This window comes from Protomyctophum bolini (assembly GCF_963924005.1).
Source record: "Protomyctophum bolini genome assembly, chromosome: 19".
NCBI classification, from domain to species: domain Eukaryota; kingdom Metazoa; phylum Chordata; class Actinopteri; order Myctophiformes; family Myctophidae; genus Protomyctophum; species Protomyctophum bolini.
Window position 1 is genome coordinate 40,323,299 of NC_137880.1, and position 27,500 is coordinate 40,350,798.

Consider the following 27,500-nt stretch of genomic DNA (forward strand, 5'->3'; position numbering starts at 1 on the left):
TTTCCTTTCCTTTTTGCTCCTATAGATCTAGGATGTTTCCTTTCCTTTGTGCTCCTATAGATCTAGGATGTTTCCTTTCCTTTGTGCTCCTATAGATCTAGGATGTTTCCTTTCCTTTGTGCTCCTATAGATCTAGGATGTTTCCTTTGTGCTTCTATAGATCTAGGATGTTTCCTTTGTGCTTCTATAGATCTAGGATGTTTCCTTTGTGCTCCTATAGATCTAGGATGTTTCCTTTCCTTTGTGCCCCTATAGATCTAGGATGTTTCCTTTGTGCTCCTATAGATCTAGGATGTTTCCTTTGTGCTCCTATAGATCTAGGATGTTTCCTTTGTGCTCCTATAGATCTAGGATGTTTCCTTTCCTTTGTGCTCCTATAGATCTAGGATGTTTCCTTTCCTTTGTGCTCCTATAGATCTAGGATGTTTCCTTTCCTTTGTGCTTCTATAGATCTAGGATGTTTCCTTTCCTTTGTGCTCCTATAGATCTAGGATGTTTCCTTTCCTTTGTGCTCCTATAGATCTAGGATGTTTCCTTTGTGCTCCTATATATCTAGGATGTTTCCTTTCCTTTGTGCTCCTATAGATCTAGGATGTTTCCTTTCCTTTGTGCTTCTATAGATCTAGGATGTTTCCTTTGTGCTCCTATATATCTAGGATGTTTCCTTTCCTTTGTGCTCCTATAGATCTAGGATGTTTCCTTTGTGCTCCTATAGATCTAGGATGTTTCCTTTGTGCTCCTATAGATCTAGGATGTTTCCTTTCCTTTGTGCTCCTATAGATCTAGGATGTTTCCTTTGTGCTCCTATAGATCTAGGATGTTTCCTTTCCTTTGTGCTCCTATAGATCTAGGATGTTTCCTTTCCTTTGTGCTCCTATAGATCTAGGATGTTTCCTTTTTGCTCCTATAGATCTAGGATGTTTCCTTTCCTTTGTGCTTCTATAGATCTAGGATGTTTCCTTTGTGCTCCTATATATCTAGGATGTTTCCTTTCCTTTGTGCTCCTATAGATCTAGGATGTTTCCTTTGTGCTCCTATATATCTAGGATGTTTCCTTTCCTTTGTGCTCCTATAGATCTAGGATGTTTCCTTTCCTTTGTGCTTCTATAGATCTAGGATGTTTCCTTTGTGCTCCTATATATCTAGGATGTTTCCTTTCCTTTGTGCTCCTATAGATCTAGGATGTTTCCTTTGTGCTCCTATATATCTAGGATGTTTCCTTTCCTTTGTGCTCCTATAGATCTAGGATGTTTCCTTTCCTTTGTGCTCCTATAGATCTAGGATGTTTCCTTTCCTTTGTGCTTCTATAGATCTAGGATGTTTCCTTTGTGCTCCTATATATCTAGGATGTTTCCTTTCCTTTGTGCTCCTATAGATCTAGGATGTTTCCTTTGTGCCCCTATAGATCTAGGATGTTTCCTTTCCTTTGTGCCCCTATAGATCTAGGATGTTTCCTTTCCTTTGTGCTCCTATATATCTAGGATGTTTCCTTTGTGCTCCTATAGATCTAGGATGTTTCCTTTGTGCCCCTATAGATCTAGGATGTTTCCTTTGTGCCCCTATAGATCTAGGATGTTTCCTTTGTGCTCCTATAGATCTAGGATGTTTCCTTTGTGCCCCTATAGATCTAGGATGTTTCCTTTGTGCCCCTATAGATCTAGGATGTTTCCTTTGTGCTCCTATAGATCTAGGATGTTTCCTTTCCTTTGTGCCCCTATAGATCTAGGATGTTTCCTTTGTGCTCCTATAGATCTAGGATGTTTCCTTTCCTTTGTGCTCCTATAGATCTAGGATGTTTCCTTTGTGCCCCTATAGATCTAGGATGTTTCCTTTGTGCTCCTATAGATCTAGGATGTTTCCTTTGTGCTCCTATAGATCTAGGATGTTTCCTTTGTGCCCCTATAGATCTAGGATGTTTCCTTTCCTTTGTGCTCCTATAGATCTAGGATGTTTCCTTTGTGCTCCTATAGATCTAGGATGTTTCCTTTCCTTTGTGCCCCTATAGATCTAGGATGTTTCCTTTGTGCTTCTATAGATCTAGAATGTTTCCTTTCCTTTGTGCCCCTATAGATCTAGGATGTTTCCTTTCCTTTGTGCCCCTATAGATCTAGGATGTTTCCTTTGTGCCCCTATAGATCTAGGATGTTTCCTTTCCTTTGTGCTCCTATAGATCTAGGATGTTTCCTTTCCTTTGTGCTCCTATAGATCTAGGATGTTTCCTTTCCTTTGTGCTCCTATAGATCTAGGATGTTTCCTTTGTGCTTCTATAGATCTAGGATGTTTCCTTTCTGCTTCTATAGATCTAGGATGTTTCCTTTGTGCTCCTATAGATCTAGGATGTTTCCTTTCCTTTGTGCCCCTATAGATCTAGGATGTTTCCTTTGTGCTCCTATAGATCTAGGATGTTTCCTTTGTGCTCCTATAGATCTAGGATGTTTCCTTTCCTTTGTGCTCCTATAGATCTAGGATGTTTCCTTTCCTTTGTGCTTCTATAGATCTAGGATGTTTCCTTTCCTTTGTGCTCCTATAGATCTAGGATGTTTCCTTTCCTTTGTGCTCCTATAGATCTAGGATGTTTCCTTTGTGCCCCTATAGATCTAGTATGTTTCCTTTGTGCTCCTATAGATCTAGGATGTTTCCTTTGTGCTCCTATAGATCTAGGATGTTTCCTTTCCTTTGTGCCCCTATAGATCTAGGATGTTTCCTTTGTGCCCCTATAGATCTAGGATGTTTCCTTTCCTTTGTGCTCCTATAGATCTAGGATGTTTCCTTTCCTTTGTGCTCCTATAGATCTAGGATGTTTCCTTTCCTTTGTGCTCCTATAGATCTAGGATGTTTCCTTTGTGCTTCTATAGATCTAGGATGTTTCCTTTGTGCTTCTATAGATCTAGGATGTTTCCTTTGTGCTCCTATAGATCTAGGATGTTTCCTTTCCTTTGTGCCCCTATAGATCTAGGATGTTTCCTTTGTGCTCCTATAGATCTAGGATGTTTCCTTTGTGCTCCTATAGATCTAGGATGTTTCCTTTCCTTTGTGCTCCTATAGATCTAGGATGTTTCCTTTCCTTTGTGCTTCTATAGATCTAGGATGTTTCCTTTCCTTTGTGCTCTATAGATCTAGGATGTTTCCTTTCCTTTGTGCTCCTATAGATCTAGGATGTTTCCTTTGTGCTCCTATATATCTAGGATGTTTCCTTTCCTTTGTGCTCCTATAGATCTAGGATGTTTCCTTTCCTTTGTGCTCCTATAGATCTAGGATGTTTCCTTTCCTTTGTGCTCCTATAGATCTAGGATGTTTCCTTTGTGCTTCTATAGATCTAGGATGTTTCCTTTGTGCTTCTATAGATCTAGGATGTTTCCTTTGTGCTCCTATAGATCTAGGATGTTTCCTTTCCTTTGTGCCCCTATAGATCTAGGATGTTTCCTTTGTGCTCCTATAGATCTAGGATGTTTCCTTTGTGCTCCTATAGATCTAGGATGTTTCCTTTGTGCTCATATAGATCTAGGATGTTTCCTTTCCTTTGTGCTCCTATAGATCTAGGATGTTTCCTTTCCTTTGTGCTCCTATAGATCTAGGATGTTTCCTTTCCTTTGTGCTTCTATAGATCTAGGATGTTTCCTTTCCTTTGTGCTCCTATAGATCTAGGATGTTTCCTTTCCTTTGTGCTCCTATAGATCTAGGATGTTTCCTTTGTGCTCCTATATATCTAGGATGTTTCCTTTCCTTTGTGCTCCTATAGATCTAGGATGTTTCCTTTCCTTTGTGCTTCTATAGATCTAGGATGTTTCCTTTGTGCTCCTATATATCTAGGATGTTTCCTTTCCTTTGTGCTCCTATAGATCTAGGATGTTTCCTTTGTGCTCTATAGATCTAGGATGTTTCCTTTGTGCTCCTATAGATCTAGGATGTTTCCTTTCCTTTGTGCTCCTATAGATCTAGGATGTTTCCTTTGTGCTCCTATAGATCTAGGATGTTTCCTTTCCTTTGTGCTCCTATAGATCTAGGATGTTTCCTTTCCTTTGTGCTCCTATAGATCTAGGATGTTTCCTTTTTGCTCCTATAGATCTAGGATGTTTCCTTTCCTTTGTGCTTCTATAGATCTAGGATGTTTCCTTTGTGCTCCTATATATCTAGGATGTTTCCTTTCCTTTGTGCTCCTATAGATCTAGGATGTTTCCTTTGTGCTCCTATATATCTAGGATGTTTCCTTTCCTTTGTGCTCCTATAGATCTAGGATGTTTCCTTTCCTTTGTGCTTCTATAGATCTAGGATGTTTCCTTTGTGCTCCTATATATCTAGGATGTTTCCTTTCCTTTGTGCTCCTATAGATCTAGGATGTTTCCTTTGTGCTCCTATATATCTAGGATGTTTCCTTTCCTTTGTGCTCCTATAGATCTAGGATGTTTCCTTTCCTTTGTGCTCCTATAGATCTAGGATGTTTCCTTTCCTTTGTGCTTCTATAGATCTAGGATGTTTCCTTTGTGCTCCTATATATCTAGGATGTTTCCTTTCCTTTGTGCTCCTATAGATCTAGGATGTTTCCTTTGTGCCCCTATAGATCTAGGATGTTTCCTTTCCTTTGTGCCCCTATAGATCTAGGATGTTTCCTTTCCTTTGTGCTCCTATATATCTAGGATGTTTCCTTTGTGCTCCTATAGATCTAGGATGTTTCCTTTGTGCCCCTATAGATCTAGGATGTTTCCTTTGTGCCCCTATAGATCTAGGATGTTTCCTTTGTGCTCCTATAGATCTAGGATGTTTCCTTTGTGCCCCTATAGATCTAGGATGTTTCCTTTGTGCCCCTATAGATCTAGGATGTTTCCTTTGTGCTCCTATAGATCTAGGATGTTTCCTTTCCTTTGTGCCCCTATAGATCTAGGATGTTTCCTTTGTGCTCCTATAGATCTAGGATGTTTCCTTTCCTTTGTGCTCCTATAGATCTAGGATGTTTCCTTTGTGCCCCTATAGATCTAGGATGTTTCCTTTGTGCTCCTATAGATCTAGGATGTTTCCTTTGTGCTCCTATAGATCTAGGATGTTTCCTTTGTGCCCCTATAGATCTAGGATGTTTCCTTTCCTTTGTGCTCCTATAGATCTAGGATGTTTCCTTTGTGCTCCTATAGATCTAGGATGTTTCCTTTCCTTTGTGCCCCTATAGATCTAGGATGTTTCCTTTGTGCTTCTATAGATCTAGGATGTTTCCTTTGTGCTCCTATAGATCTAGGATGTTTCCTTTCCTTTGTGCCCCTATAGATCTAGGATGTTTCCTTTGTGCCCCTATAGATCTAGGATGTTTCCTTTCCTTGTGCTCCTATAGATCTAGGATGTTTCCTTTCCTTTGTGCTCCTATAGATCTAGGATGTTTCCTTTCCTTTGTGCTCCTATAGATCTAGGATGTTTCCTTTGTGCTTCTATAGATCTAGGATGTTTCCTTTGTGCTTCTATAGATCTAGGATGTTTCCTTTGTGCTCCTATAGATCTAGGATGTTTCCTTTCCTTTGTGCCCTATAGATCTAGGATGTTTCCTTTGTGCTCCTATAGATCTAGGATGTTTCCTTTGTGCTCCTATAGATCTAGGATGTTTCCTTTCCTTTGTGCTCCTATAGATCTAGGATGTTTCCTTTCCTTTGTGCTCCTATAGATCTAGGATGTTTCCTTTCCTTTGTGCTTCTATAGATCTAGGATGTTTCCTTTCCTTTGTGCTCCTATAGATCTAGGATGTTTCCTTTCCTTTGTGCTCCTATAGATCTAGGATGTTTCCTTTGTGCTCCTATATATCTAGGATGTTTCCTTTCCTTTGTGCTCCTATAGATCTAGGATGTTTCCTTTCCTTTGTGCTTCTATAGATCTAGGATGTTTCCTTTCCTTTGTGCTCCTATAGATCTAGGATGTTTCCTTTCCTTTGTGCTTCTATAGATCTAGGATGTTTCCTTTGTGCTCCTATATATCTAGGATGTTTCCTTTCCTTTGTGCTCCTATAGATCTAGGATGTTTCCTTTGTGCTCCTATAGATCTAGGATGTTTCCTTTGTGCTCCTATAGATCTAGGATGTTTCCTTTCCTTTGTGCTCCTATAGATCTAGGATGTTTCCTTTGTGCTCCTATATATCTAGGATGTTTCCTTTCCTTTGTGCTCCTATAGATCTAGGATGTTTCCTTTGTGCTCCTATAGATCTAGGATGTTTCCTTTGTTTCCTTTGTGCTCCTATAGATCTAGGATGTTTCCTTTCCTTTGTGCTCTCTATAGATCTAGGATGTTTCCTTTGTGCTCCTATAGATCTAGGATGTTCCTTTCCTTTGTGCTCCTATAGATCTAGGATGTTTCCTTTGTGCTCCTATAGATCTAGGATGTTTCCTTTGTGCTCCTATAGATCTAGGATGTTTCCTTTCCTTTGTGCTCCTATAGATCTAGGATGTTTCCTTTGTGCTCCTATAGATCTAGGATGTTTCCTTCTTTGTGCTCCTATAGATCTAGGATGTTCCTTCCTTTGTGCTCCTATAGATCTAGGATGTTTCCTTTGTGCTCCTATAGATCTAGGATGTTTCCTTTCCTTTGTGCTCCTATAGATCTAGGATGTTTCCTTTGTGCTCCTATAGATCTAGGATGTTTCCTTTCCTTTGTGCTCCTATAGATCTAGGATGTTTCCTTTGTGCTCCTATAGATCTAGGATGTTCTCCTTTGTGCTCCTATAGATCTAGGATGTTTCCTTTCCTTTGTGCTCTATAGATCTAGGATGTTTCCTTTGTGCTCCTATATATCTAGGATGTTTCCTTTCCTTTGTGCTCCTATAGATCTAGGATGTTTCCTTTGTGCTCCTATATATCTAGGATGTTTCCTTTCCTTTGTGCTCCTATAGATCTAGGTGTTTCCTTCCTTGTGCTCCTATAGATCTAGGATGTTTCCTTTCCTTTGTGCTCTATAGATCTAGGATGTTTCCTTTGTGCTCCTATATATCTAGGATGTTTCCTTTCCTTTGTGCTCCTATAGATCTAGGATGTTTCCTTTGTGCTCCTATAGATCTAGGATGTTTCCTTTCCTTTGTGCTCCTATAGATCTAGGATGTTTCCTTTCCTTTGTGCTCCTATAGATCTAGGATGTTTCCTTTGTGCTCCTATATATCTAGGATGTTTCCTTTGTGCTCCTATAGATCTAGGATGTTTCCTTTGTGCTCCTATAGATCTAGGATGTTTCCTTTGTGCTCCTATAGATCTAGGATGTTCTTCCTTTGTGCCCCTATAGATCTAGGATGTTTCCTTTGTGCCCCTATAGATCTAGGATGTTTCCTTTGTGCTCCTATAGATCTAGGATGTTTCCTTTGTGCTCCTATAGATCTAGGATGTTTCCTTTGTGCCCCTATAGATCTAGGATGTTTCCTTTGTGCCCTATAGATCTAGGATGTTTCCTTTGTGCTCCTATAGATCTAGGATGTTTCCTTTGTGCCCCTATAGATCTAGGATGTTTCCTTTGTGCCCCTATAGATCTAGGATGTTTCCTTTGTGCTCCTATAGATCTAGGATGTTTCCTTTGTGCCCCTATAGATCTAGGATGTTTCCTTTCCTTTGTGCCCCTATAGATCTAGGATGTTTCCTTTGTGCTCCTATAGATCTAGGATGTTTCCTTTCCTTTGTGCTCCTATAGATCTAGGATGTTTCCTTTGTGCCCCTATAGATCTAGGATGTTTCCTTTGTGCTCCTATAGATCTAGGATGTTTCCTTTGTGCTCCTATAGATCTAGGATGTTTCCTTTGTGCCCCTATAGATCTAGGATGTTTCCTTTCCTTTGTGCTCCTATAGATCTAGGATGTTTCCTTTGTGCTCCTATAGATCTAGGATGTTTCCTTTCCTTTGTGCCCCTATAGATCTAGGATGTTTCCTTTGTGCTCTATAGATCTAGGATGTTTCCTTTCCTTTGTGCCCCTATAGATCTAGGATGTTTCCTTTGTGCTCCTATAGATCTAGGATGTTTCCTTTCCTTTGTGCCCCTATAGATCTAGGATGTTTCCTTTGTGCCCCTATAGATCTAGGATGTTTCCTTTGTGCTTCTATAGATCTAGGATGTTTCCTTTGTGCCCCTATAGATCTAGGATGTTTCCTTTGTGCTCCTATAGATCTAGGATGTTTCCTTTGTGCTCCTATAGATCTAGGATGTTTCCTTTCCTTTGTGCTCCTATAGATCTAGGATGTTTCCTTTGTGCTCCTATAGATCTAGGATGTTTCCTTTCCTTTGTGCCCCTATAGATCTAGGATGTTTCCTTTCCTTTGTGCTCCTATAGATCTAGGATGTTTCCTTTGTGCCCCTATAGATCTAGGATGTTTCCTTTGTGCCCCTATAGATCTAGGATGTTTCCTTTTTGCTTCTATAGATCTAGGATGTTTCCTTTCCTTTGTGCTCCTATAGATCTAGGATGTTTCCTTTCCTTGTGCTCCTATAGATCTAGGATGTTTCCTTTGTGCCCCTATAGATCTAGGATGTTTCCTTTGTGCTCCTATAGATCTAGGATGTTTCCTTTCCTTTGTGCCCCTATAGATCTAGGATGTTTCCTTTCCTTTGTGCTCCTATAGATCTAGGATGTTTCATTTCCTTTGTGCTCCTATAGATCTAGGATGTTTCCTTTGTGCTCCTATAGATCTAGGATGTTTCCTTTCCTTTGTGCCCCTATAGATCTAGGATGTTTCCTTTCCTTTGTGCTCCTATAGATCTAGGATGTTTCCTTTCCTTTGTGCCCCTATAGATCTAGGATGTTTCCTTTCCTTTGTGCTCCTATAGATCTAGGATGTTTCCTTTGTGCTCCTATATATCTAGGATGTTTCCTTTGTGCTCCTATAGATCTAGGATGTTTCCTTTGTGCCCCTATAGATCTAGGATGTTTCCTTTGTGCTCCTATAGATCTAGGATGTTTCCTTTGTGCCCCTATAGATCTAGGATGTTTCCTTTGTGCCCCTATAGATCTAGTATGTTTCCTTTGTGCTCCTATATATCTAGGATGTTTCCTTTGTGCTCCTATAGATCTAGGATGTTTCCTTTGTGCCCCTATAGATCTAGGATGTTTCCTTTGTGCCCCTATAGATCTAGGATGTTTCCTTTGTGCTCCTATAGATCTAGGATGTTTCCTTTGTGCCCCTATAGATCTAGGATGTTTCCTTTGTGCCCCTATAGATCTAGGATGTTTCCTTTGTGCTCCTATAGATCTAGGATGTTTCCTTTGTGCCCCTATAGATCTAGGATGTTTCCTTTCCTTTGTGCCCCTATAGATCTAGGATGTTTCCTTTGTGCTCCTATAGATCTAGGATGTTTCCTTTCCTTTGTGCTCCTATAGATCTAGGATGTTTCCTTTGTGCCCCTATAGATCTAGGATGTTTCCTTTGTGCTCCTATAGATCTAGGATGTTTCCTTTGTGCTCCTATAGATCTAGGATGTTTCCTTTGTGCCCCTATAGATCTAGGATGTTTCCTTTCCTTTGTGCTCCTATAGATCTAGGATGTTTCCTTTGTGCTCCTATAGATCTAGGATGTTTCCTTTCCTTTGTGCCCCTATAGATCTAGGATGTTTCCTTTGTGCTTCTATAGATCTAGGATGTTTCCTTTCCTTTGTGCCCCTATAGATCTAGGATGTTTCCTTTGTGCTCCTATAGATCTAGGATGTTTCCTTTCCTTTGTGCCCCTATAGATCTAGGATGTTTCCTTTGTGCCCCTATAGATCTAGGATGTTTCCTTTGTGCTTCTATAGATCTAGGATGTTTCCTTTGTGCCCTATAGATCTAGGATGTTTCCTTTGTGCTCCTATAGATCTAGGATGTTTCCTTTGTGCTCCTATAGATCTAGGATGTTTCCTTTCCTTTGTGCTCCTATAGATCTAGGATGTTTCCTTTGTGCTCCTATAGATCTAGGATGTTTCCTTTCCTTTGTGCCCCTATAGATCTAGGATGTTTCCTTTCCTTTGTGCTCCTATAGATCTAGGATGTTTCCTTTGTGCCCCTATAGATCTAGGATGTTTCCTTTGTGCCCCTATAGATCTAGGATGTTTCCTTTTTGCTTCTATAGATCTAGGATGTTTCCTTTCCTTTGTGCTCCTATAGATCTAGGATGTTTCCTTTCCTTTGTGCTCCTATAGATCTAGGATGTTTCCTTTGTGCCCCTATAGATCTAGGATGTTTCCTTTGTGCTCCTATAGATCTAGGATGTTTCCTTTCCTTTGTGCCCCTATAGATCTAGGATGTTTCCTTTCCTTTGTGCTCCTATAGATCTAGGATGTTTCATTTCCTTTGTGCTCCTATAGATCTAGGATGTTTCCTTTGTGCTCCTATAGATCTAGGATGTTTCCTTTCCTTTGTGCCCCTATAGATCTAGGATGTTTCCTTTCCTTTGTGCTCCTATAGATCTAGGATGTTTCCTTTGTGCTCCTATAGATCTAGGATGTTTCCTTTGTGCTCCTATAGATCTAGGATGTTTCCTTTGTGCCCCTATAGATCTAGGATGTTTCCTTTGTGCTCCTATAGATCTAGGATGTTTCCTTTGTGCTCCTATAGATCTAGGATGTTTCCTTTGTGCTCCTATAGATCTAGGATGTTTCCTTCCTTTGTGCTTCTATAGATCTAGGATGTTTCCTTTGTGCTCCTATAGATCTAGGATGTTTCCTTTGTGCCCCTATAGATCTAGGATGTTTCCTTTCCTTTGTGCCCTATAGATCTAGGATGTTTCCTTTCCTTTGTGCTCCTATAGATCTAGGATGTTTCCTTTGTGCTCCTATATATCTAGGATGTTTCCTTTGTGCTCCTATAGATCTAGGATGTTTCCTTTCCTTTGTGCTCCTATAGATCTAGGATGTTTCCTTTGTGCTCTATAGATCTAGGATGTTTCCTTTGTGCTCCTATAGATCTAGGATGTTTCCTTTGTGCTCCTATAGATCTAGGATGTTTCCTTTCCTTTGTGCCCCTATAGATCTAGGATGTTTCCTTTCCTTTGTGCTTCTATAGATCTAGGATGTTTCCTTTGTGCTCCTATAGATCTAGGATGTTTCCTTTCCTTTGTGCTCCTATAGATCTAGGATGTTTCCTTTCCTTTGTGCTCCTATAGATCTAGGATGTTTCCTTTCCTTTGTGCCCCTATAGATCTAGGATGTTTCCTTTGTGCTCCTATAGATCTAGGATGTTTCCTTTCCTTTGTGCTCCTATAGATCTAGGATGTTTCCTTTCCTTTGTGCTTCTATAGATCTAGGATGTTTCCTTTGTGCTCCTATAGATCTAGGATGTTTCCTTTGTGCCCTATAGATCTAGGATGTTTCCTTTCCTTTGTGCTCCTATAGATCTAGGATGTTTCTTTGTGCCCCTATAGATCTAGGATGTTTCCTTTCCTTTGTGCCCTATAGATCTAGGATGTTTCTTTGTGCCCCTATAGATCTAGGATGTTTCCTTTCCTTTGTGCTTCTATAGATCTAGGATGTTTCCTTTCCTTTGTGCTCCTATAGATCTAGGATGTTTCCTTTGTGCTCCTATAGATCTAGGATGTTTCCTTTCCTTTGTGCCCCTCATAGATCTAGGATGTTTCCTTTCCTTTGTGCTTCTATAGATCTAGGATGTTTCCTTTCCTTTGTGCTCCTATAGATCTAGGATGTTTCCTTTGTGCTCCTATAGATCTAGGATGTTTCCTTTCCTTTGTGCCCCTATAGATCTAGGATGTTTCCTTTCCTTTGTGCCCCTATAGATCTAGGATGTTTCCTTCCTTTGTGCCCCTATAGATCTAGGATGTTTCCTTCTTTGTGCCCCTATAGATCTAGGATGTTTCCTTTCCTTTGTGCTTCTATAGATCTAGGATGTTTCCTTTCCTTTGTGCTCCTATAGATCTAGGATGTTTCCTTTCCTTTGTGCCCCTATAGATCTAGGATGTTTCCTTTGTGCCCCTATAGATCTAGGATGTTTCCTTTCCTTTGTGCTTCTATAGATCTAGGATGTTTTCCTTTCCTTTGTGCCCCTATAGATCTAGGATGTTTCCTTTGTGCTCCTATAGATCTAGGATGTTTCCTTTCCTTTGTGCTCCTATAGATCTAGGATGTTTCCTTTCCTTTGTGCTCCTATAGATCTAGGATGTTTCCTTTCCTTTGTGCCCCTATAGATCTAGGATGTTTCCTTTGTGCTCCTATATATCTAGGATGTTTCCTTTCCTTTGTGCTCCTATAGATCTAGGATGTTTCCTTTGTGCCCCTATAGATCTAGGATGTTTCCTTTCCTTTGTGCTCCTATAGATCTAGGATGTTTCCTTTTTGCTTCTATAGATCTAGGATGTTTCCTTTCCTTTGTGCTCCTATAGATCTAGGATGTTTCCTTTCCTTTGTGCTCCTATAGATCTAGGATGTTTCCTTTGTGCTCCTATAGATCTAGGATGTTTCCTTTCCTTTGTGCTCCTATAGATCTAGGATGTTTCCTTTCCTTTGTGCCCCTATAGATCTAGGATGTTTCCTTTGTGCTCCTATAGATCTAGGATGTTTCCTTTTTGCTTCTATAGATCTAGGATGTTTCCTTTCCTTTGTGCCCCTATATATCTAGGATGTTTCCTTTCCTTTGTGCCCCTATAGATCTAGGATGTTTCCTTTGTGCCCCTATAGATCTAGGATGTTTCCTTTGTGCTCCTATAGATCTAGGATGTTTCCTTTGTGCTCCTATAGATCTAGGATGTTTCCTTTGTGCCCCTATAGATCTAGGATGTTTCCTTTGTGCTCCTATAGATCTAGGATGTTTCCTTTGTGCTCCTATAGATCTAGGATGTTTCCTTTCCTTTGTGCCCCTATAGATCTAGGATGTTTCCTTTGTGCTCCTATAGATCTAGGATGTTTCCTTTCCTTTGTGCTCCTATAGATCTAGGATGTTTCCTTTCCTTTGTGCTTCTATAGATCTAGGATGTTTCCTTTGTGCTCCTATAGATCTAGGATGTTTCCTTTGTGCCCTATAGATCTAGGATGTTTCCTTTCCTTTGTGCTCCTATAGATCTAGGATGTTTCCTTTGTGCCCCTATAGATCTAGGATGTTTCCTTTCCTTTGTGCCCCTATAGATCTAGGATGTTTCCTTTGTGCCCCTATAGATCTAGGATGTTTCCTTTCCTTTGTGCTTCTATAGATCTAGGATGTTTCCTTTCCTTTGTGCTCCTATAGATCTAGGATGTTTCCTTTGTGCTCCTATAGATCTAGGATGTTTCCTTTCCTTTGTGCCCCTATAGATCTAGGATGTTTCCTTTCCTTTGTGCTTCTATAGATCTAGGATGTTTCCTTTCCTTTGTGCTCCTATAGATCTAGGATGTTTCCTTTGTGCTCCTATAGATCTAGGATGTTTCCTTTCCTTTGTGCCCCTATAGATCTAGGATGTTTCCTTTCCTTTGTGCCCCTATAGATCTAGGATGTTTCCTTTCCTTTGTGCCCCTATAGATCTAGGATGTTTCCTTTCCTTTGTGCCCCTATAGATCTAGGATGTTTCCTTTCCTTTGTGCTTCTATAGATCTAGGATGTTTCCTTTCCTTTGTGCTCCTATAGATCTAGGATGTTTCCTTTCCTTTGTGCCCCTATAGATCTAGGATGTTTCCTTTGTGCCCCTATAGATCTAGGATGTTTCCTTTCCTTTGTGCTTCTATAGATCTAGGATGTTTCCTTTCCTTTGTGCCCCTATAGATCTAGGATGTTTCCTTTGTGCTCCTATAGATCTAGGATGTTTCCTTTCCTTTGTGCTCCTATAGATCTAGGATGTTTCCTTTCCTTTGTGCTCCTATAGATCTAGGATGTTTCCTTTCCTTTGTGCCCCTATAGATCTAGGATGTTTCCTTTGTGCTCCTATATATCTAGGATGTTTCCTTTCCTTTGTGCTCCTATAGATCTAGGATGTTTCCTTTGTGCCCCTATAGATCTAGGATGTTTCCTTTCCTTTGTGCTCCTATAGATCTAGGATGTTTCCTTTTTGCTTCTATAGATCTAGGATGTTTCCTTTCCTTTGTGCTCCTATAGATCTAGGATGTTTCCTTTCCTTTGTGCTCCTATAGATCTAGGATGTTTCCTTTGTGCTCCTATAGATCTAGGATGTTTCCTTTCCTTTGTGCTCCTATAGATCTAGGATGTTTCCTTTCCTTTGTGCCCCTATAGATCTAGGATGTTTCCTTTGTGCTCCTATAGATCTAGGATGTTTCCTTTTTGCTTCTATAGATCTAGGATGTTTCCTTTCCTTTGTGCCCCTATATATCTAGGATGTTTCCTTTCCTTTGTGCCCCTATAGATCTAGGATGTTTCCTTTGTGCCCCTATAGATCTAGGATGTTTCCTTTGTGCTCCTATAGATCTAGGATGTTTCCTTTGTGCTCCTATAGATCTAGGATGTTTCCTTTGTGCCCCTATAGATCTAGGATGTTTCCTTTGTGCTCCTATAGATCTAGGATGTTTCCTTTGTGCTCCTATAGATCTAGGATGTTTCCTTTCCTTTGTGCTCCTATAGATCTAGGATGTTTCCTTTCCTTTGTGCTCCTATAGATCTAGGATGTTTCCTTTCCTTTGTGCTCCTATAGATCTAGGATGTTTCCTTTGTGCTCCTATAGATCTAGGATGTTTCCTTTCCTTTGTGCTCCTATAGATCTAGGATGTTTCCTTTGTGCTCCTATAGATCTAGGATGTTTCCTTTCCTTTGTGCTCCTATAGATCTAGGATGTTTCCTTTGTGCTTCTATAGATCTAGGATGTTTCCTTTGTGCCCCTATAGATCTAGGATGTTTCCTTTGTGCTTCTATAGATCTAGGATGTTTCCTTTCCTTTGTGCCCCTATAGATCTAGGATGTTTCCTTTCCTTTGTGCTCCTATAGATCTAGGATGTTTCCTTTCCTTTGTGCTCCTATAGATCTAGGATGTTTCCTTTGTGCTCCTATAGATCTAGGATGTTTCCTTTGTGCTCCTATAGATCTAGGATGTTTCCTTTGTGCTTCTATAGATCTAGGATGTTTCCTTTCCTTTGTGCCCCTATAGATCTAGGATGTTTCCTTTCCTTTGTGCTCCTATAGATCTAGGATGTTTCCTTTGTGCCCCTATAGATCTAGGATGTTTCCTTTCCTTTGTGCTCCTATAGATCTAGGATGTTTCCTTTGTGCTCCTATAGATCTAGGATGTTTCCTTTCCTTTGTGCTCCTATAGATCTAGGATGTTTCCTTTCCTTTGTGCTCCTATAGATCTAGGATGTTTCCTTTGTGCTCCTATAGATCTAGGATGTTTCCTTTCCTTTGTGCTCCTATAGATCTAGGATGTTTCCTTTGTGCTCCTATAGATCTAGGATGTTTCCTTTCCTTTGTGCTCCTATAGATCTAGGATGCTTCCTTTCCTTTGTGCCCCTATAGATCTAGGATGTTTCCTTTGTGCCCCTATAGATCTAGGATGTTTCCTTTCCTTTGTGCTCCTATAGATCTAGGATGTTTCCTTTGTGCTCCTATAGATCTAGGATGTTTCCTTTCCTTTGTGCTCCTATAGATCTAGGATGTTTCCTTTGTGCTCCTATAGATCTAGGATGTTTCCTTTCCTTTGTGCTCCTATAGATCTAGGATGTTTCCTTTCCTTTGTGCTCCTATAGATCTAGGATGTTTCCTTTGTGCTCCTATAGATCTAGGATGTTTCCTTTCCTTTGTGCCCCTATAGATCTAGGATGTTTCCTTTGTGCCCCTATAGATCTAGGATGTTTCCTTTGTGCCCCTATAGATCTAGGATGTTTCCTTTGTGCTCCTATAGATCTAGGATGTTTCCTTTGTGCTCCTATAGATCTAGGATGTTTCCTTTCCTTTGTGCTCCTATAGATCTAGGATGTTTCCTTTCCTTTGTGCTCCTATAGATCTAGGATGTTTCCTTTGTGCCCCTATAGATCTAGGATGTTTCCTTTCCTTTGTGCCCCTATAGATCTAGGATGTTTCCTTTGTGCTTCTATAGATCTAGGATGTTTCATTTGTGCTCCTATACATCTAGGATGTTTCCTTTGTGCTCCTATAGATCTAGGATGTTTCCTTTGTGCTCCTATAGATCTAGGATGTTTCCTTTGTGCTCCTATAGATCTAGGATGTTTCCTTTCCTTTGTGCTCCTATAGATCTAGGATGTTTCCTTTGTGCTCCTATAGATCTAGGATGTTTCCTTTCCTTTGTGCTCCTATAGATCTAGGATGTTTCCTTTCCTTTGTGCCCCTATAGATCTAGGATGTTTCCTTTCCTTTGTGCTTCTATAGATCTAGGATGTTTCCTTTCCTTTGTGCCCCTATAGATCTAGGATGTTTCCTTTCCTTTGTGCTCCTATAGATCTAGGATGTTTCCTTTGTGCCCCTATAGATCTAGGATGTTTCCTTTGTGCCCCTATAGATCTAGGATGTTTCCTTTGTGCTCCTATAGATCTAGGATGTTTCCTTTGTGCTCCTATAGATCTAGGATGTTTCCTTTCCTTTGTGCTCCTATAGATCTAGGATGTTTCCTTTCCTTTGTGCTCCTATAGATCTAGGATGTTTCCTTTGTGCCCCTATAGATCTAGGATGTTTCCTTTCCTTTGTGCTCCTATAGATCTAGGATGTTTCCTTTCCTTTGTGCCCCTATAGATCTAGGATGTTTCCTTTGTGCCCCTATAGATCTAGGATGTTTCCTTTGTGCTCCTATAGATCTAGGATGTTTCCTTTCCTTTGTGCTCCTATAGATCTAGGATGTTTCCTTTGTGCTCCTATAGATCTAGGATGTTTCCTTTCCTTTGTGCCCCTATAGATCTAGGATGTTTCCTTTGTGCTCCTATAGATCTAGGATGTTTCCTTTGTGCCCCTATAGATCTAGGATGTTTCCTTTCCTTTGTGCTCCTATAGATCTAAGATGCTTCCTTTCCTTTGTGCCCCTATAGATCTAGGATGTTTCCTTTGTGCCCCTATAGATCTAGGATGTTTCCTTTCCTTTGTGCTCCTATAGATCTAGGATGTTTCCTTTCCTTTGTGCTCCTATAGATCTAGGATGTTTCCTTTCCTTTGTGCTTCTATAGATCTAGGATGTTTCCTTTCCTTTGTGCCCCTATAGATCTAGGATGTTTCCTTTCCTTTGTGCCCCTATAGATCTAGGATGTTTCCTTTCCTTTGTGCTCCTATAGATCTAGGATGTTTCCTTTCCTTTGTGCTCCTATAGATCTAGGATGTTTCCTTTGTGCTCCTATAGATCTAGGATGTTTCCTTTCCTTTGTGCTCCTATAGATCTAGGATGTTTCCTTTGTGCTCCTATAGATCTAGGATGTTTCCTTTGTGCTCCTATAGATCTAGGATGTTTCCTTTCCTTTGTGCTCCTATAGATCTAGGATGTTTCCTTTGTGCTCCTATAGATCTAGGATGTTTCCTTTCCTTTGTGCTCCTATAGATCTAGGATGTTTCCTTTGTGCTCCTATAGATCTAGGATGTTTCCTTTGTGCTCCTATAGATCTAGGATGTTTCCTTTCCTTTGTGCCCCTATAGATCTAGGATGTTTCCTTTCCTTTGTGCTCCTAGGATGTTTCCTTTCCTTTGTGCTCCTATAGATCTAGGATGCTTCCTTTCCTTTGTGCTCCTAGGATGTTTCCTTTCCTTTGTGCTCCTAGGATGTTTCCTTTCCTTTGTGCTCCTAGGATGTTTCCTTTCCTTATGATGCGTTTCCTCAGCGTAATGTTTCGTTTAGAGCACACCATTGACTTGCATTGTTGTTGAAATTCAATTCAATTCAATTTGAATATACTTTATTGGCATGACAAGCATTCTTATATTGCCAAAGCATTACATAATACAGTATGAAACAAAATAATAAATGATACATATTCAGAATCAGAACAAATAATATATAGATGAAAAACATCAACAAACTGACATTGATAAATTAGTTGTAGTAGACTTATAGTGTTCTCTCTCTCTCTCTCTCTCTCTCTCTCTCTCTCAATTTTCAATTTCAAAAGGCTTTATTGTCATGATAAATATGTTCTACGTTGCCAAAGCGTACATACAACAAAACAAAAGTCAACAAACGTCCCAACAATAATGAACAACAAGCAATACAGTAACAATGAAAATAAATTAACAAACATAAACATAACAGCAACTTAATGACCCTGTTCAGACAGATATACCTGTCTCTACTGTCCACTGTCTGTCCCTCAGACAGATATACCTGACTCTACTGTCCACTGTCTGTTCCTCAGACAGATATACCCGTCTCTACTGTCCACTGGCTGTCCCTCAGTTGATGACAACTCCACACGTATTTCGCTGCCAAAACTGTGCATTTGGACTGTTTGGTGGATTCAAATTCTTTATATTTTTCTTTGAATTTTATGGAAGAATGATTCTCTGATGTCTTTATACTTGTTGCATTGTAACACAAAATGTAGTTCCGTCTCCACCTCCCCTTGAGAACAGCGTGAACACAGTCTGTCTTCTCTAGGCAGCCAGTTCTGTCTGTGTCTGCCTGTTTCTATTGAGTCTGTACATAGTCAACATCTGTTTCTACTGAGTCTGTACACAGTCAACATCTGTTTCTATTGAGTCTGTACATAGTCAACATCTGTTTCTACTGAGTCTGTACACAGTCAACATCTGTTTCTACTGAGTCTGTACATAGTCAACATCTGTTTCTATTGAGTCTGTACACAGTCAACATCTGTTTCTATTGAGTCTGTACATAGTCAACATCTGTTTCTATTGAGTCTGTACATAGTCAACATCTGTTTCTATTGAGTCTGTACATAGTCAACATCTGTTTCTATTGAGTCTGTACACAGTCAACATCTGTTTCTATTGAGTCTGTACACAGTCAACATCTGTTTCTATTGAGTCTGTACATAGTCAACATCTGTTTCTATTGAGTCTGTACACAGTCAACATCTGTTTCTATTGAGTCTGTAGTCAACATCTGTTTCTATTGAGTCTGTACATAGTCAACATCTGTTTCTATTGAGTCTGTAGTCAACATCTGTTTCTATTGAGTCTGTACATAGTCAACATCTTCCTCAGTGTTGGATCAGTAACAGTGGTCAGGTATAGTTTGCCACTGTGTATTCTCGGTTGAGGGCCAAATAGCATTCTAATTTACTTTGGGTTATTGTTGTGTTTTTCCAATTCTCTCCAGGTCTTCGTCAGAGACCTGCTGACGAGGATCAGAGGGATGAGGAAGCTCAGCGCTCCCAACAAGAAGTCTCTATAATGGCCCAGCGCATCCAACGCCATCCAACCTGAACACAGTCCAACCTGAACACCATCCAACCAACCAGCCGCTAATCCAACAAGGAAGCTCTGTAATGGCATCCAACGCCATATCTACAACCCACCCAACGAAGGCCATCCAACCATCCATCCATCCAACTGCATTCTACATCCAACCAACCAGCCGCTATTCTACATCCAACCAGTAGGCCGATGAAACCAAGCTGGGGGTGGGGACCCCGCTTAAGACCTTTTTAATACCCAACCGGACGAAGCGTTCAAACGCTATGCGAGGAAGAGGACCACCGCACAACGTGTAGATCTACAAGCTCACCGCACAACGTGTAGATCTACAAGCAGCTTGTAGCTCTACAGCTTGTAAATCTACAGCTTGTAGATCTACAAGCTCACCGCACAACGTATACGTGAGCTTGTGGACCGGCGATTTTCGCGACGTTCGTCCGTGGAACCGAGCGCTGATATTTCGGGGTTTTTCACGATCTGAAGAGTTTGGACAACCGTCGCTGTGTGTGTGAACCCCATCTCCTCACTACAGGAGAACAGTCGCTGTGTGTCTGAACCCCATCTCCTCACTACAGGACAACAGTCGCTGTGTGTGTGAACCCCATCTCCTCACTACAGGACAACAGTCGCTGTGTGTCTGAACCCCATCTCCTCACTACAGGACAAACGTCGCTGTGTGTGTGAACCCCATCTCCTCACTACAGGACAACAGTCGCTGTGTGTCTGAACCCCATCTCCTCACTACAGGACAACAACCATCGCTGTGTGTCTGAACACCATCTCAACACAGACACAACACATCGCTTGGTGTCCGTTGGTCAAACGCAACGCTTCCTGCTGTCACTGAACCCATTTAGACCGATGACCCTATGACCCTATGACCCTATGACCCCATTTAGACCTGAGGACATGGATGACCCTATGACCCTAGGACCCCATTTAGACCTGAGGACATGGATGACCCTATGACCCTATGACCCCATTTAGACCTGAGGACATGGATGACCCTCAAGGATCTAAAAGGGTTAGGGTCATTAAGGGTTGTTTCTAGAAAAGACGTATTAAGCTTCTACTAATTAGCCTCTCCAGGATGTAGGGATAGTTTTAACTTATTGCATAAGATCAGATCAGACTCCTGTAAGGAAGGAAGGAAGGATTTATTGTAATTCATTGTTATCTCTGACCTCCTGTGCACCGACTACACCAGTGGTTCACAAACGTGGGGTCCGGGGACCCCCAGGGGTCCCTGAGGGAGTTCCAGGGGGTCCTTGAGGGAGTTCCAGGGGGTCCTCAGCTAAATGATAGTTAGGAACCCTTTTTGGGTCTGTAATTCAGAGTGTACAAATGGAACCAAATGGACCATTTGGTTCCATTTGTATACACTAAGTTACCATTGATTTTACAATATGCATTGAGGGCCTCAGAGATAGAAATGCCATTAAATAATAATAATAATAAAACTTTATTTGTATAGCACCTTTCATTACATGAAATGCAGCTCAAAGTGCTTTACAGAACAATGGAGAATAAAAAAGAAAAGCAAGGCAACGACATTAAAAAACAAGCAGTAATGCAATACAGTGAGGACATGAATAACAAAAATAAAAAATAAAAGCTCAATTAAAAGCAATGTTGTAGAAGTGGGTCTTGAGCTGAGCTTTAAAAATGTCTCCAGAGGCTGCCTGACGAAGGTACAGTGGGAGTTTGTTCCATGCCAACGGCCCGTAGAAGCAAAAAGCTGCTTCCCCGTATTTTTTAGTTGCCAATGGGGGTCCGTAAAGACTAATGCATGTCCTTGAAATTAAACGGGTTGAGGATCACTGCTAGAGGGGTAATCTGAGTTCCCAGAAGTTTTATTTTTCGCCACTAGGCGGGCGAGAAAGACTTCTGGGAAAAAAGGAACGTATCCCTGTGAGGGAAGTACGTTGCGCTCAGAATCTGAGCGGACACTCCCCTTTCCGGTCTGAAGCACTGTGCACACCATGAAAATAGTCCGAAGGGAATCCAATTCCAAATTGAATTGTAGTATAGGCCACCACCGCTCAAGGAGCAATTGTTTCCCTTCCGTCTTATTTAGATGTAGCGCCCACTCCATGTGGAACCCGCCCCTGTCTTTTGATTCGCATTTCATTTGAAACGCAACGCACTGGGCCACGCCCCTGCTGCACAGGATCTGAGGCCAATTTTCCTAGACTGAATTCCTAGAATGAAAACGGGTTGAGGATCACTCCTAGAGGGGGGTCCCTGACCTGGCCTTTCACTGCGGTGCTAATTAGTGTCATTTTGGGGGACACGGAAAAATGTTTGGGGACGACCGGAAGATATGGACCGGAACAGCAGCAGCAGATGTTTTACGGCTTCAGCAGTGATTTCTCAACCCCCAGTTTGACATGCATCGGTTTATCTCTGAGACCCCCCCCCCCCCCCCGACACAACTCTGGGTGTCGGGGTCCATTTGGTTCCATTTCTACCCTCTCAGAGTTAACAGACCCATAAGGGTCCATTTGGTTCCATTTCTACCCTCTCAGAGTTAACAGACCCATAAGGGTCCATTTGGTTCCATTTCTACCCTCTCAGAGTTACACAGACCCATAAGGGTCCATTTGGTTCCATTTCTACCCTCTCAGACTTAACAGACCCATAAGGGTCCATTTGGTTACTATAACTATATCAATTGGCTGCACGGGGACCCCCTGGAACCCCCTCCTCAAGGACCCCTGTTGTAGGTACTAAATGATTGTGTGTGTGTGTGTGTGTGTGTGTGTGTGTGTGTGTGTGTGTGTGTGTGTGGTGTGTGTGTGTGTGTGCGTGGAAGGACTGTTCGTTCAGGGGCCTCTAGAAGATATTAGATAAATTATGAATATTTGATCATTTATGGACTCCAGGACTATATTGTGTTAAATTTGATCATTTGTTTAGTGTTTAGAGCTTTACGTTTTGCATGTATTGTTTTTTTCTGTTGTTTTGTATTTTTTTTATAACGTAAGCATGTCCGGAGAACACGTATTTTTTCTCTGTTGGTCCCAAAAAGGCCTTTATTTCACTAAATACCTTTTTTTATACATTCTTCTTCTTATTGTTCTGAGTAAAGTATATACGGACTTGATTTTATGCTGCAAACATGTTGTTTTTCTGTACCGCAAAACCATTGCGTTTTGAAAAGTTAAGTGTGCGTGCGCGCGTGTGTGTGTGTGTGTGTGTGTGTGTGTGTGTGTGTGCGTGCGTGGCTGCGTGCGTGCGATTATTGTTTTTGCTGATAATAAAAAGACAGAATGACTCTGTACTGTTTAAAACATGAGCGCCCCCTGGTGTGTTTTCATTACTGACATAATTATGATATTAGCCGTTTCGTGTTTAGAGCTTTACGTTTTGCATGTATTGTTTTTTTTCAGTTATTTTGTATTTTTACCTAGTCGACTAAATCTACAGTTGATTTAGTCGACTAAAATGTGTTTTGGCGAGCCTTGATGCCGCCGTAATGGCTGAGTTTACACTTTACACTCAACAAGCTCACAACGCGTCGCGTCGCGTTAGTTTTTTGTTGTTGACGGAACTGTCAGTGGGCTATATTTAGTTCACTTCACTTAGTTTCCATGTAGTGTTAGTCACCATCAAACAAAGAATTCACTACAAAATCCTGCTCACCACCTACAAAGCTCTCAATGACCTATAGCTCCCCCCCACCTCTCCGATCTTCTCCAACCATATGTTGTCGTCGTCCCCCGTCCCCCCCCCCCCCGCTCCCTCAGGTCCAGTGAAGCCAACCTCCTGAAGGTCCGCAAAGGCCAAGTACCGCACCTGGGGGGACACCTGGGGGGACACCTGGGGGGACGGACAGGGCCTTCTATGTTTCGGCCCCCAAACTCTGGAATGAACTCCCTTATAACCATCTCAGAGCTGCTCCCTCTCTCCTCTCTTTCAAAATCCACCTCTTCAGGATAGCTTTCCCTCCAGCTGAGGCCTCGCTTTGGCCTGAGCAGAGCCTTTTGTGGTGGTTCCGGAGAACCGTGGGTCCGACCGACTCGATACCGGGCACTGCACTCCCTGCGGGGGTGTGGAACGCGTGTGTCGGATGTGGGGAGAACGGTTCTCGAGTTACGTGCATTACAAGCACACACACGCACACACACACGCACACGCACACGCACACACACACGCACACACGCACACGCACACACGCACACACGCACACACAGAGACGTGGCACATTTATAGTAGAGGATACCAGTGTGTTCATGTGCGCTCTGGTGACAGCACAGTCTTGTGAACACACGCGTGTGCGTGTCCCTAGCAGAGTGTGGCCTTATTGCTCACTTATATGCATGAGCAGCCTAGCTTCTCTGCAGTGCGTGTGTGCGTGCGTGCGTGCGTGTGTGTGTGTGCGTGCGTGCGTGTGCACGTGCATGCATCTGCGTGACCTACTAACCTACTGTAGTGTCAGCTATAACCAAAAGGCTTTATTTTGATTGGCTAAAAGCGTGGGGGGGGGGCGTGTCTACACTGCGCACATCGTGGAGACATTTAATACAAATTTGTGTGTGTGCATGCGTATGCGCATGTGTGCGTATGACACAGACACTCACAACATGACTCCTGCGCCTTTAAATTCTGTGACCCACTTTTCACACATCTGGCTGGGGGGGGGGGGGGGAGGGGGGTGAATAATTGGAACTGCATTAAGGTGCATGTGAGAAGCACAGCCAATGAGAGAAGGAGCTGCCAGCACGCACCACAGACAGGCAGGCAGACAGACAGGCAGACAGACAGGCAGACAGACAGACAGACAGACAGACAGACAGTTAGGGGACTTACGTCACGAGATCCAGTGAATATGTCAAAGTGACATATTGAGCGTACAACACAATGTGGCTCCCCCCCAGTAGGCTACCTTCATATTCAGTAGATCCTGCATGTGATATTTTGTGGCCAGATGTAATTTCTTGGGGTCTAGTTAGTTAGTATAGGACTATAGTAAATAATAAAATAATAAATCGCTAAAAAATACATATTTAGCCCCATTTCTCGAATGCCCCCGCCCCCTTGTCAAAAACAGCTTACAGTCCCTCATCTTTGACTTTCTCTAATAACAAACCAAACATGAACCTCGTGTGACGTGAAGAATCACACCCGTGTGAAGTGAGCGGTGCTAAAATATATATCAAAGTCTATAACTCATGTTGATTAGCTGATGTGATGGTGATGTAATGGTGATGTGATGATGATGTGATGGTGATGTGATGGTGATGTAATGGTGATGTAATGGTGATGTGATGGTGATGTGATGGTGATGTAATGGTGATGTAATGGTGATGTGATGGTGATGTAATGGTGATGTGATGGTGATGTGATGATGATGTGATGGTGATGTGATGGTGATGTAATGATGATGTGATGGTGATGTAATGGTGATGTAAAACAAACGGTGCAAACACAAACATTAAAAAACAACATTGTTGTTTTTTTAGTTTGATTTTAGTTTTAAGTCATCTCGTATGGTTTTCATTTAGTCACCTGGAATGTTTAAGTGTTAGTGTAGTTTTAGTCGACTAAATTTCATGAGATTTCAGTCGACTAAATCTACGGTTGACTTTTAGTCGACTGAAATGTATTTTGGCGGGCCTTGATGCCGTCGTAATGAGGACTGATTTTACAGCAGATCTACAAGCCTGATCGGCTATTTTCAGCATTGCAACCAAGCGTAGAATGACTTTTACTGGATCTCTCGTCCACTAGAGTCCCTTCATAACATTTTAGTCTAGTTTTTATCTCTTGACGAAATTGTCACTTAATTTAGTCTCAGTTTTAGTCACCGTATATAGCTTTGTTTACAGTTAGTTTTCGTCAGTGAAGAAAAGGGTAGTCGACGAACATTTCTCGTCTTACTTTTAGTCGAGAAGAACAACACTTGCATCCTGTTGGAATCATCTGCCCTCAACAGGAGAAGGCAAGCAGGGTGACTGTCTCTGTCTCTGTCCTCATCTGACTGTCTCACTGTCTCTGTCCTCATCTGACTGTCTCTGTGTCTCTGTCCTCATCTGACTGTCACACTGTCTCTGTCCTCATCTGACTGTCTCACTGTCTCTGTCCTCATCTGACTGTCTCTGTGTCTCTGTCCTCATCTGACTGTCACACTGTCTCTGTCCTCATCTGACTGTCTCACTGTCTCTGTCCTCATCTGACTGTCTGTATTGTCTGTCTGTCTGTCTGTCTGTCTGTCTGTCTGTCTGTCTGTCTGTCTGTCTGTCTGTCTGTCTGTCTGTCTGTCTGTCTGTAACTCTGTATAGCCTCTCTCTCTGTCTGTCTGTCTGTCTGTCTGTCTGTCTGTGAGCGCTCCTCAAAAATGCCAGGAACCATATAAGACTCATCTTGTGCGTGTACGTGCATGTATGTATATATATGTACATGTGTCTGTGCATGTGTGTGTGTCTGTGTCTGTGTGCGTGCGTGCGTGCGTGCATCTGACCACCAGAGGAAAAATGGTTGCCATGGTTACACTGTCTCTCCCCATAGAACCCAATCTAATGTTAACCAGAGGGGGGGGGGTGTGTGTGTGTGTGTGTGTGTGTGTGTGTGTGTGTGTGTGTGAGAGAGAGAGAGAGAGATTAGCATACATATTAATGCAGAAAAATCCAAATCCCTGACTACCACCGGCTAGCTCTATTACCTCTATATTGAGACAGTAATCATTGCTATAGTGTGTGTTCAGTAACGGTGTTAAATAGCTCTATATTGAGACAGTAATCATTGCTATAGAGTGTGTTCATTAACAGTGTTAAATAGCTCTATATTGTGACAGTAATCATTGCTATAGAGTGTGTTTCAATAACAGTGTTAAATAGCTCTATATTGTGACAGTAATCATTGCTATAGAGTGTGTTTCAGTAACAGTGTTAAATAGCTCTATATTGTGACAGTAATCATTGCTATAGAGTGTGTTCAGTAACAGTGTTAAATAGCTCTATATTGTGACAGTAATCATTGCTATAGAGTGTGTTCAGTAACGGTGTTAAATAGCTCTATATTGTGACAGTAATCATTGCTATAGAGTGTGTTCAGTAACGGTGTTAAATAGCTCTATATTGTGACAGTAATCATTGCTATAGAGTGTGTTCAGTAACGGTGTTAAATAGCTCTATATTGAGACAGTAATCATTGCTATAGTGTGTTTCAGTAACAGTGTTAAATAGCTCTATATTGTGACAGTGATCATTGCTATAGAGTGTGTTCAGTAACAGTGTTAAATAGCTCTATATTGTGACAGTAATCATTGCTATAGAGTGTGTTCAGTAACGTTAAATAGCTCTATATTGTGACAGTAATCATTGCTATAGAGTGTGTTCAGTAACGTTAAATAGCTCTATATTGAGACAGTAATCATTGCTATAGAGTGTGTTCAGTATAACAGTGTTAAATAGCTCTATATTGAGACAGTAATCATTGCTATAGAGTGTGTTCAGTAACAGTGTTAAATAGCTCTATATTGTGACAGTAATCATTGCTATAGAGTGTGTTCAGTAACAGTGTTAAATAGCTCTATATTGTGACAGTACTCATTGCAATAGTGTGTTTCAGTAACAGTGTTAAATAGCTCTATATTGTGACAGTAATCATTGCTATAGAGTGTGTTCTGTAACAGTGTTAAATAGCTCTATATTGTGACAGTAATCATCGCTATAGAGTGTGTTTCAGTAACAGTGTTAAATATCTCTATAGTGTGACAGTAATCATTGCTATAGTGTGTTCAGTATAACAGTGTTAAATAGCTCTATATTGTGACAGTAATCATTGCTATAGAGTGTGTTCAGTAACGGTGTTAAATAGCTCTATAGTGTGACAGTAATCATTGCTATAGAGTGTGTTCAGTATAACAGTGTTAAATAGCTCTATATTTTGACAGTAATCATTGCTATAGTGTGTTCACTTTCTTTTTTAAACAAATTAAAATAGCATACCCTACCTTTGACTAGTAATCAAATAAAACATAGACTAAAATAAAGAATTAACCAACGGAATGCACGCCAGTTGAACCTGGAATCTAAATCCAGTGTTACTAAAAGACAGGTTTAAGACTACTTATCATTATAAGATTGACTTTGCTGCCACCTACCGGCCAGGCGTGGTTACTACAATCACTATTACTATGCAGCATAATAATATGTTCCTCTGCATTGAATGGCATGTGGAGTAAAATGTAGTGCAGTAAAATGTAGTGCAGTAAAATGTAGTGCAGTTTAGTGCAGTAAAATGTACAAGCTCGTGGCGTGCTACGAGCTTGTAGATCTGCTATTTTTCAATAGCTAAA

The 27,500-nt window shown here is 41.2% G+C and overlaps 1 protein-coding gene across 1 annotated transcript in view; it reads left to right on the forward strand.

The window, feature by feature from the left end:
• The window catches only part of ppp1r14c (protein phosphatase 1, regulatory (inhibitor) subunit 14C), a gene marked incomplete at both ends in the record, with an annotated part of 37,745 nt that extends 18,570 nt beyond the window's left edge, over nucleotides 1-19,175 (forward strand). The window contains one exon of the mRNA XM_080791533.1: nucleotides 19,101-19,175. Within this exon, the coding sequence (XP_080647659.1) occupies nucleotides 19,101-19,175 (75 nt within the window). The remainder of the gene's footprint in view (nucleotides 1-19,100) is intronic.
• Nucleotides 19,176-27,500: the final 8,325 nt, after the last annotated feature.